Genomic DNA, 11,684 nt, shown 5'->3' with positions numbered 1-11,684 from the left:
CTGGTGCTGTCAAGTCAGGTAACCAGATTACATTCCAGCACACCTAAAAACTCTTTATTGCTTTGCAAAAAAAAATGTAAAATTAAAAAAATAACCATATCTCCAAGATACACCAAGGCAGTTAATATAAATGTGCAGGGAAGCAAAAAATAGAATCTGGACTCCCCTTTGAAATGTTCTGTTGCCACAACAAAATAAACTTGGAAAAACATTTAGCAGCGATGCTGGTGAACCGCATGCAGTGAGGCAAACTGGCCACTAGGTGTCACTGTTTCTACAAGCGAACTAACTGAGTGGTTTAACTGGGGACTCTAGGCAGTTTTCAAAGTTGCTGTTTCTTTCCCCAAAAACTTTTCCTTTCCATTGGCATAACATGTATTTTAACCAAGTGTATTTTAAAGCTCGGTCTTTTTGCCCCTTTAATGACACTGCAGCTCAGTAACTAGATCTCCCCAGCCTGTCTTTCACAACTGTACATAACGAATGAGGCTCTTAGTTTTCAGCATGGAGTGTATAAAATGCTGTAATACTTCAACTTTTTTTTTTTTTTTTTTTTTTTTTTTTTTATGAACAAATTTAAAAAATAATGTTACAATGTCTTTTTCAGATGCTAAATTAAAGATATGTTATGTTAGAAAAAAAAAAATATTCTGAAAGAATATCCACATTTTTGTTTGCCTGGGATGCTTCGACACCACTCGTTCACAACGGCGCTTCAACTGGTCAGTAACTAATAGTATCGTAAAAAGTGTCACCTGCTGTACAAGTGACAAGTTGATACGTACTCTAAATGTGGAGTTACTTATAACAGAATCTTTTTTGTGCACCTCAAAAATAAAAACGGGAAGTCCTTGAGTACTTCGGTTTCATAGCAGTTCTATCACAAAACTTTTTTTGCTGTTGTGCAGAACCAAGAAAAGCATACTGTGGGTACTTGATTCCAAAATCTTAAGCTATACCTATTGCAATTTGCTTGCTATCTAAAAATTCACATTCACAAAGCACATTTAAATAGAATACAATACAATAAAATAAAAAATCACCCATTAATAAATTCATTTCAATATCTACAGATCAATATAAAAAATAACTAAAAACAAGTTTCCTGCAAGGCATCTTCTTGCCAAATGAGGTCATGATTCTTTGGGGGCGGGGGAAGCATTATGGCTACCAGAGCAGCAGCTCCCCCTGCTGTTGAGCGAGGGAACTGCGGACTAGCGAGTTTTACAATGGCAGTCAACGAGATTTAAAAAAACAAAAATTACCGAACATAAAAATGAAACACAATTAAAAGAGACACACCAGAGCCTTTTTTGTACTTTTTTTTAAACAATTGGATAGATATAAAATGTCTTCTAAAAAAAAAATACAGATTTCCAGTGCTTTGGGAGAGAAATGCTATAAGGATTTTTTTGTTTTTTTTTAAGTCCAAATAGGTATATATATATATATATATATATATATATATATATATATATATATATATATATATATATATATATATATACACTGACCGCAAGGTACATGTTACTTACTAATATCCATTATTCTGACTTCAGCTACCCAAACTATTTATTGTAATCTCTACTTACCTCTACAGAAAGTAAAAACAACAAAGAAATTAATTTATTCTCAAAAATGACTATTGCCTTGTTTCCACATTCATGATTTGAAATCAAGTTTATATCCTGTACAATTTGGACATGGAACCTTTTAAATGTTCACCTTTTAAAACAAACAGTCTAGTGTAAGAAAGCATACCTTTTTTTAAAAATATGTCAGTGTCAAATGAAAGCGGTCAATGGTAATTTCCCTTCAGTGCACGCACACACACACACACTTGCGGTGGGAAGGGGGGTGGAGGAGGGGTGGTGGGGGGTCACTGGACATCAGAATCTTCCATGCTGAAACTGCTACGGCGGCTGCTGACAACCGAGGGGTCGGGGGACATGGCAGAGAGGAGGGGGTCCCCTCCGAGGGGGGACAGCGCGTCCTCCATGAGCATATAGTCGTTTTTGTGAGGGGAGGTGAAGGTGAGGTCGGTGAAGTGGGAGAGCGGGTCCTGGAAGCCGGCTGCGCTGTCACAGAGCTCCAGTGTCTGTGTGAAGTCGAGGTGCTGAGGGTACTGCTGCTCGTGATGGGAGAGCTGCTGCTGCTGCTGGTGGTGCTGGTGCTGCTGCTGAAGCGCCTCCAGCGATGCCTTGTCCTCCAAGCCGGACTCCTGCTTAATAAGTGGCCCCAGCATCTCCACCCCGCCCAGTCCCGAGGGGGAGCTGGAGGCGAGGCCGTGGACTCGGGCTTGCATTTCCAGCTCCTGAAATTTACAGAAGGTCGTCTTCAATGGAAGTACACTGATGTGCTGAAGTGCACTAGCTGAAACTAGTTTGATACTTTAACCTTAGAATTCCGATTGAGCGCTTTCAAGTTATGGATGATCCCTTTAAAATCAACACTGCATCACTTTTTTCCCCCCTCCCGTTATAAATGAAATGATTTACTTTTTCTTCTCAGTTTGCAATTCTGTGGTAGTATTCACCCTTTTGTTTGTCTCATCCTGACATGGCTAAGAGGCGCGTGGAGCTAATGTTCAATATTTCAGTGAATACAGAACAGCAGCAGCAGTGCGGTACTCAGAGAGTGGAGGATTGCTGCGCTGCTCACCCCTGGAGCACGGCCCTTACCTGAATCCGAACCCACAGCTGCTTGTTTGTCATCTCCATTCTCTTTAAGTTGGTTTCTACCTCCCTGGATCTGTGCATGTCTTTCTGCATCCTCTTGATGTAATCCACAGATGCCTTGAGGATCGTCCCCTTGTTCCAGCGCACATCCCTGGAGGATGACAGATTCATTTGTTAAAATGGACCGTCTCAATTCAGCATCTGTTCCTTTACTTCTTTATGTAGTTTTTTTTTTTTTTAAACCAAGATGTTGGATCGCTGTGGCCAGTTGCATAAAACACAGAGGTCAACCCGCCCTTAGTTTTCTCCAGAAGTGCTCCTTGAGTTTAACGGTCTTATACTTAAACGTAATACTTAAGGCAGGGCTACCCAACCCTGGTTCTGAAGGGATTCTGTCCCTCCTGGTTTTTAAAAAAAGTAACAATGCATTCAGCGTCCTACAGTATACCATGAAAAAATAGATTATATTTACTACAACTCACAGATCATTAGTCTTTGGGATCATGGTTCCTAACTCCTTGATGCGATCATTGATGTTAAATCTCCGTCTTCTTTCAACTGATCATTGGAAAAAAAGAAGAAAAAAAAACAATACAGAAATAATTACGATAAATATAATCAAGAAACAGCCATGGCGGCAGTAACTGTTTTCCTTACAGTGGATTCCTTGTGCATGTTCTGGCATTGCTTAGCTCAGGCAATGGCAACTTCAGCATAACTGAGTGCAGATAAAACCTGGTGTAGACTGTACCTGTGTTGGGTATTGTATGGCAACACTTACAGTTTTATTCTCCTTGAACAAAATCCTGCAAACGATTACTTTGGTGTAAAGACCTTGGTATATCTGTTCCAATGTCCTGTAAGGATTAGCCTGGTTACAGCATCAGAAAAGGTATCTACTACACCGTCACTTTGAAAGCAAGGTGCTCCTTTCAATGCAACTCATACAGCATTTTAAAACATAATGACATGAAATTCAAGTTCATTTTTAAGTGCTGATAACAGCTTGTTTTGAACTTTTCACTGGACCCTGTCCCTAAGTTAATAGTGCTATATACACACAGTTTTTTTTTTTTTAATTGTTGTAAATAAAATGTATTTTTGCAGCTCTTGCAAGTACCCTGGGTTAACTATACACCAAAGTGCTGTATATTGCCTGTTAAATATTTAGAGAGAACTAGAATGACATTGCCAACCCCTGTCGATGGCAGTCCTTTATACGATAGAAGGCAATAAAGAAACTCACTCTGGTTGTGATTATCTTTCTTCTGTCTCTCCTTGGCCAAAGCACGGGCTTCTGCATCTTGACAAAAGAAAGTTCAGTCAATCAAACATGCCTTTCACAACCTGCTGTTACACAAAGAGGGTGATCAGCGGCTATGTGTCCATTAGACACACGAACACCAATGGTAAGCCCAGCATGATCAGCTCTTCAGTTCTGGGACTCTCTCCATCTGCAAGAACTGCCAGCTGTGGCTGTGACAAAAACTTGTGCCGCTACCTTTATAAAAGTTTACTATTGTATTTTTGCAGTTTTCCCATGCTTTTCCCTTGCTTATACTATATTATGCATTTTTTTTCAAATGCTTTAACATACCTCTCTGGGGTTTCCAATACTGTTTGATCTGCTGCCTGAGCCGACAGCAGTAAACTGTGCTTACCTGACATTTCCCTTTTGATGGCGATGTTCGCTGGGCAGGAGTTGCTGGTCATGCCAATGGTGGGGCCGGCCATCCCAGGGCCAGTGTACACATCTAAATGACTGCTGGAGAGGGGCAGCTTGAATAAAACAAAAAAGAGCATGGGTCTCAACGGTCAATGCACTGTATCACACTGTCTACTGACACTGTATCACACTGTCACTGTCTAGCTCAGAGCAGTGCAGGGTCCCACACAAAGACATCGCTGTGGAACCAGAAAAGGCTGCAGAAGCCACTTTCCAAATGAACCCCACATTCTAACACTGTGTGTTTTTTTAAATGTTTTGTTTAAGATATAGAATTTTAGTGCACCCTTTCTATACCCTATCTAATCCATCATCTTTATATACGCTATTCAGTATCTGAGCAAGCAATAAAACAAGAGATAAAACATAGTGATAAAAACAAAGCAATCTCTACTGCACCTTGCCAGAAATGTAATGATTTACCTTCAGAAACACTGTGAAATAAATACCATTGCGCCATAATACCGGGAGGCAAAGAGAGGTGAAGAGACTTTCTAATATCAAGACGGATAGGTTTAATTTTATTTAGTTTCAGTGGTGCCAAATAGATCATCTTTCAGATGATTGAGTGTGGCTGGCTGAACATCACTCGGAATGATGTGGTTCCAGCATTCTAGCACAGTGAACAGAGGCAAAAAAAATACGAGAACTGCAGCTTATAACATGAACAGAGGGGGTGGCCACTTTATTAGGAACAACCGAGTCCTGCTAAAGTGGCCTGACCCTGCAGCTGTGTTCAAGTTAAGATTCAGCACAGTGTTCTTCAATACAGATTAAACTACTGAACCATGTAAGAGCATTAAGGAGCTTTAATCTACCAGGGATAAACACACAGATTTGAGCAATTAAGTCATTTCTTAGAAATAAATCATGCATATTTTTCTCACTGTATTTATTCCTCTTTTTAAAAACAAATCGTATTTTGCAAAATTGCAGCGTTGCTGAGAAGTGCAACTATTGTGAAAAAGTGCAAATCCCTGCCACCAAACAAACAATAAACACAATATTAGTGTATTTAATACAACAGGATCAAGCCTTTTCAGAACCAATGCAAGGAAGCAGATTTTATTAAAATTACAAAATACACACACTTCAAATACAAACTTCAAAAATGCATCACATTTTTTTTACCAAAATGCCCTTAATGCTTTTTTTTTTTCTGTTCCACTCAAACATTATCCTGGCCCCTTTCTGCAGACCGTCAATTAAAACAGAGGCAAACAGGACACAATTATCATGCAAAGCTCTCACTGAGCACTACATCTCACCTAAAAACTACCAGAAGAAACTCAATTCTTTCAAAATGAGCCACTGGCAAGTGCACATCATTACAAAGACTAATGCAAATTACAGTATGCAACCAGTGTACCAGTACATTACTGTGAACCTGTGATTTTGAATTAGTGTGAATGGAGTACAAAACTAGATTATGCCACCTATACCTGCAGTTATTTGCAGTAATTTGCAGCATTAGTACTGCATGCTTACCAGCTGCATTTGTTGCCCATCAACAACCTCCACAATTGCGTAAGATTTTCCTTTCATAATGGCTGTCTGCTGGCTCACTTACTGTCTCCTACTTGTCTTGACTAGACTAAGAAGGCTATCAAACTCAGATGCCTGTTTTTTGTATTTTTTTTAGAGAAGAGAGTGAACTTTTCCCCCATTGGACTTTCAGCTGGCCTTGTTTGCATCTTGGGCCAATTCTCCCCTCAAAAAAGTGTCTTGTAAACAGGTTTAACCTGCGCCGGTTTAATTGTTAATTTTGTTAGCAGTCAGTTTAAAGCTCCCAGTCAAAGAGCAAAGTACTACACTGAGATCGCTGAATTTTCTTTCTTGGGAAAGCACACTGTTTTGTTTTTAGCAAACAGGTAAGACTCATACAGCAGTGTAAACCAGTCCAGGATTTACTTTGAGCTTTATCAGGCACACCGAATGCAAGAGTCGCACACAGTTTAAAGCTCCTCATGTTTGTTGGATGCGTTTCTTTTAACTAGAAAGCATCAAAAAGAAACTTTCAGAAGGCTAAACTACATTCACCAAAGACTGATATCTTAGTGCGAAACTGTATGCGACTGTGGGGTTCTGCTGCTTTAATCAAACACTTCAGCCATTCTAAGGCAGACACAGAAATGGCATAAAATTAAACCATATGGGAGTCAGCTGTTTTTAAATATTTTAGGCACAGATTTATTTTTTTTAATTATTATTATTTTTTTTTAATTCCAAGGGTATCCCGGAGAATGAACCGACCAAAAGCATCAGCCATCAAAAATATGCTACAGCAATGAAAATAGCAAAATTATTTTTCATCAGTTACATATTAGATCTGGGCTCTGTTGCTTTTACTTCCATTTTAAATCTATGATTAGTCTGTTCGACAGCGGTATGCACTCTTAGCGCATTCAATCCGTTCCATTCCAGCCCTGTATTCCAACCAGACATGTAACTACTGAAATGACCTCCAACAGGGTCAATTCAATAATTAAGCACCGAGCTGGAACAAAGTCCTGCAGTGGAATGGATTGGAAGAGCCAAGGCTGCCTAACCCTGCTGCAGGCAATCAAAGTAAGACAATTATCCCAGGCAGTATCGGAGTGGAGCGCACTGGGGTTCAGCAAACATTAACGCACAGCTCCTTATTTCCTCGTCTTTAGCAAGCCATTTCAGGGGGAAAAAAAAAAAAAAAAAGAAATGCATGACTTCACTAAAGGGTTGGAATCGGAGATTAGCCACAAACAGGTGGCTTTCTTGAATCTGTACCCTGCGGTGTTATTAATAAGTGACAGTGGTGCAGCTGAACGCCTGTCCTTTCTGCTCAGCCGTTTCGGAGAATGTGTTTAACGATTACAGTCGCCACTACTGCTGTTCACGTTCCAAACAGGCAACCAATGAATTACCACAAGGGTCTAAATACTGTATTTATTGAGTATGGAGAAACAGCTGGGATCTGAATTGTCCAAGTGAGTTCTTTTGACAAAGGGCGTAACGATACGCAGGTCTTGATATGAGCTGCACCTCAATCAGTGGTACAGACAAACCAGATCTCACATAATACTCAGCAAGCAAAGTCACATAAACCCGCGCAACTGCCTGACTCGGTCAGCAGTCCTCTTCATGCAATAAGAGCATTAAGATCTTCTTCTATTACCAACTCCTGCTTTAAGAAGGCTGAAAATGTGCAGACGACAGCAACAGAGCAGCGACTACGACTGCGGACTCAAACACCAACACAGCCACTGACACACAGAGTCTTACAAAGCATTCTGACAAGACGGACAAAGGCACTAAGGCAATACTTATCAATTCATGTCATAAATTCTTATTAAGTTAAATACAGATTTTAAATATTAGTTAGTAATAGTTAAATATTAAATACAGATTAAAAACTGTATTTTAGTTGTGTTTCAGTACCTTTCTGGTTGAAAGACTATTTGGTTGAAAGACAATCATAATGCTGTACATAAATAACCAAGTCACACAAGATAAATGGGACCCATATTAGCACTTCTCAGAGAATGAGCAAGACAGAATCAACAAAACCTGATCTCTAAACAGAATGGAACCTGCATCGTTCCCCGTCACTAAGGCTACCATTGTTTTCATGGTTATCAAGGATTTCACGATTTCCGTGAAATTTACCCATTGTCACGTAATGTGTGGTTCTTGTGAAAATTCCCATTTCTGAAAAAAACAGTGGAAATATACATATTTTTAATCACTTAAAAATAAATATAGCAAACGTTTGCCTTATTGACGCACTGCCTGTTACGCTGCATTTAGGAACCCTGCAGCCGGTTTAGTTTGCTTCCGGTAAATGACTGAACACACACTGCATAGAGCTGCACGATTTCTTTAAAATGTTTTCAAAGAAAAAGCCACCAGCTGCATCAAACATCGGAAATATTTCTGCTGAAGATCGCTCTGTCCAGACCAAGAAGGGGACATTTCACGTGTCTGTTGTTATTTTTACATTTATTTATTTTTTTATTTTCTGACAAATCACTGATCGTGAAAGTAGAATGTCTCTTAAGTTGGACGTAAAAAAAAAAACCCTAAATATTCTACAACTGAACATGTCTTTCAGGTAAGTATTTGAATTTAAGTGTGAAATATCTTGAAATTCCTATTTTTACACTGTGAAATAAGCCATGTTTTACCATGAACAAAACCCAGCTCTAATCATCACACCAAAAACAAACCCCCTATTCAGTGATTGTAGCCAACAACCCGTCCTTCTAGTGTATGTGTGGGGGGATAAAAAGGTGTAGGATTTTCAATGTCACTTACTGTGTTTGGCATCTGCACAGGGTCAATGTAAGCCAGTATATCGTCATTATAGCTGGACTCCAGACTAATGATGTCATCGATTACATCATCCATCTGAATGGAAAGAAAGGTCATACTTTAATTGTATTTATTTTTAAAGGGTTTGGGGGAGTATGACGGTCAAATTATCATTTTATTTTTGTATATTTCCTGTACAAATAACTCTGTATAAATGCAACTGCCTTTGCCTTCAAACATAAAAATCAAAGCTGGGCAATTAATCACAAACATGCTGAAAAGTAGAGGCCGAGTATGTGACACAAATACAAGATTTTAGCTAAAATGTGAAGGTGCCTAACCAGCATCGATATAGACAAAAAACAAAAGTGTTACAAATAAAAACGAGCCCTGTTCTCATACAATTAAATAAACCCACAAGTAGAGAGCTGTTGAACCATAAAATAACCAAACCTGGCTTCACACACATTAATGCAATTGCCTAAAAAAAGACAACGAATTTAATTCTTAACCACACATCCTGCTGAAGAGATACAAAAGTCCCCTGTACCAGATTTAATTAACAATGAATGTGTGCCACAAAACAATTCATTTCTAGTGGGTTCATGGTCTACAAAACCTTGACCAATTTTAATTTTACAGACCTTCAAAACACAAGCACAGTATGTGTTTATAATTACTTCCATCATACAGCTGTAAGAGAGTTTGCTGTTCTTAGTTAAAGCATGTCCAAATACTGTAAATAAAACACTGCCGTTTCGTTGTGAATTATAACAGGAGTCACAAGTAACCGCATGTGCAAACAGCTGCATGTACTGTAAAATACCACAATGCAGTTAAACTGCAGGCAAAATGCTCTACAGCAACACAGACACAAAGACCAACACAGGCAACACTGCAGCTTCATTTTTAGCTAAGGTGGAAGAAGGAAAATATAAATGAATTCAATACTAAAAAAAGTACGAAAATGTAAACCAATTTTGATTTTGACTCGCTTCTTAAAATGCCATTATGTGCTACTACAACTGCAGTACTAACAATAGTACATGCTGTTAACTAATTAACATCTCAAAATGTAGCCATTCAAGCATCGGAGTTACTCAGTTATGTGTGTTACATATTTACCCTGCTGAAGTGGTAGTAGCTGCAGATATCCACCAGATGGTGTATACAAAAAAAGGGCTCTCCCAAGCTGAGGGAACACAAACCCACTTTTTCGGGAACAGTGGCTTGAAACCTGGTTCCAGGAAACCAAGAGACCTAGTTTGAAGCCATTTTACTGTATCAAAACCCCAAGTCTCCCCAAGTGCGCCATGCAGTGGCCTGAAAGTAAGTTCCAAGCCATAAGGTGACTTTGTGCTCCCTCGGCTTTAGAACCAGATTCGACACTTAACATGGTCTAGAACTGCACATATCTGGCTTGTCATCTCAAATGCGACACACGAGGATGCTGAAAATACAAACGCATTCATAAAAACACAAATGAATGAGAGCTTGTAGGAGCTACCTCTCTCTCAGGGTTGGAGCTGATGTTGAGCAGGGCCATGGGGCTGTTGGGAGTGCTGTTCCCAGTGGAGGTGTTGACTAGGAGGTCCGGTCTCATGTGGGGGGAAGGGACGGGGGGCGGAGGTGAGGGCTGGACCCCGCTCACGGCCTGCAGTGTCTGCTTGTTGGCGAAGGTGGTGGACAGGTACTGCTTCACCTGCTGCCTCTGCGACTGCTGGATGTGGTACTTGGTGGGGTTCTCCAGGTGAGTCTGCACCTGTCAGCCAAGACACACAAAGGACACTCGTAAATACAGAGCGACGCACCCAACCAGAATATGCCGTCCGGGTGTAATCATTTATATAAGCCTATATTTAAATGACAAATCACGCGAACGCAAGTAACTCATTTATGTCTTCCGATTTTAAAAAGATAACTCACTTTTGATGCAGTGTCATTCCAAGGCATTGTAAGGTAACCTACATCCGATTACTGGTTTCCAGTTCATGACCACAGGAGAGTTAGTATATAGGTAGCATTGTAAACTGGAAGCCTCTTTTCAATGCCTTTAAATAGTCCCGAATCAATAACTAAGACATACATATTGAACAGAAATGTGTGTAATGAAATAAGGTTATTCTGATAACGTTCTTTGATTTTGCATTACTGGAACACATTGCATTATTGGTTTACCTGACACAGAATGCATACACTCCCATATTGTAAATATGCCATCAATTAACAGATGACTAATCAGCTCCCATGTTGTAGGTTTTCATAGCTTCACATCAAACCAAGATCTTCAAAGATCTGGGCACTAGCAGCCAAGGACCACACAGAGTCACAGACTGACACAAACGCTCACAAACGCAGTGCAAGCAGGAATGACCCAGACAGTTACCTAACCCTCAAGTTTCAAGCCCGGTGCTGAGAAAGCTGGGGCCTTTGAGAAAGCAGTAAATCCCAGAGCCTTCACCTCAGGGACGAAGGGCGGGTGGGGGAGGGGTTTATTTTTAAGAAAACTTTTTTATTGTTTTTTTTTATTTACTTTGGCTCTTCCAAACAGTCTTTGCTACAACAAAATGTTGAGATGATGTTGAAGTTAACACCGGAGTCAGCAGTGAAAAAAAAAAAAAAAAAAAAATCAAGATTACCATCTAACACTTTAGATAACGCGCTCCTTTTTTCAAATTAAATTAAATGACCTTAAGATACCTACAACATACATGCAGGATATTCAGTCCTGTGCAAATAAAATCCCACAACTCTGCCTTATCATTTTTTATTTATTTATTTTTTTAAGTAGTGCAGTTGCACAAGGAAGCAACTACACTACTAACACTACAGTTCCAGAGTATGCATTATGGAAGAAACTTAACAAAAGTTCCCAACTTCCTTACCTGGCTGCTAGTCCACCGCATGTTCCCCAGTGAAGCGCTTTCCCTGCAACAAGGCGCCCTGCCTTCGTCTAACATGCAAGCAGTCTGTGCTGCACTCAGCTATGTGGT

The 11,684-nt window shown here is 39.8% G+C and overlaps 1 protein-coding gene across 6 annotated transcripts in view; it reads right to left on the bottom strand.

The window, feature by feature from the left end:
• Positions 1 to 1,498: 1,498 nt before the first annotated feature.
• Positions 1,499 to 11,684, bottom strand: part of LOC121304717 (transcription factor EB-like) — a 31,871-nt gene continuing 21,685 nt past the window's right edge. For 4 of the 6 annotated variants that reach the window (XM_041236059.1, XM_041236062.1, XM_041236060.1 and 1 more), the window contains 7 exons: positions 10,199 to 10,453; positions 8,695 to 8,787; positions 4,340 to 4,457; positions 3,925 to 3,981; positions 3,161 to 3,236; positions 2,682 to 2,829; positions 1,499 to 2,314 (listed from right to left, as the gene is read on the bottom strand). In XM_041236059.1, coding sequence (XP_041091993.1) covers positions 1,880 to 2,314; positions 2,682 to 2,829; positions 3,161 to 3,236; positions 3,925 to 3,981; positions 4,340 to 4,457; positions 8,695 to 8,787; positions 10,199 to 10,453 — 1,182 coding nt within the window. In that variant the 3' untranslated portion in view covers positions 1,499 to 1,879. The remainder of the gene's footprint in view (positions 2,315 to 2,681; positions 2,830 to 3,160; positions 3,237 to 3,924; positions 3,982 to 4,339; positions 4,458 to 8,694; positions 8,788 to 10,198; positions 10,454 to 11,684) is intronic. The other 2 variants (XM_041236063.1, XM_041236064.1) reach the window with 2 other exon arrangements.

The sequence above is a fragment of the Polyodon spathula genome, chromosome 39 (assembly GCF_017654505.1).
Source record: "Polyodon spathula isolate WHYD16114869_AA chromosome 39, ASM1765450v1, whole genome shotgun sequence".
NCBI classification, from domain to species: domain Eukaryota; kingdom Metazoa; phylum Chordata; class Actinopteri; order Acipenseriformes; family Polyodontidae; genus Polyodon; species Polyodon spathula.
Note: the sequence above shows the minus strand (reverse complement) of the source record. Positions and strands in the feature narration are given on the sequence as shown.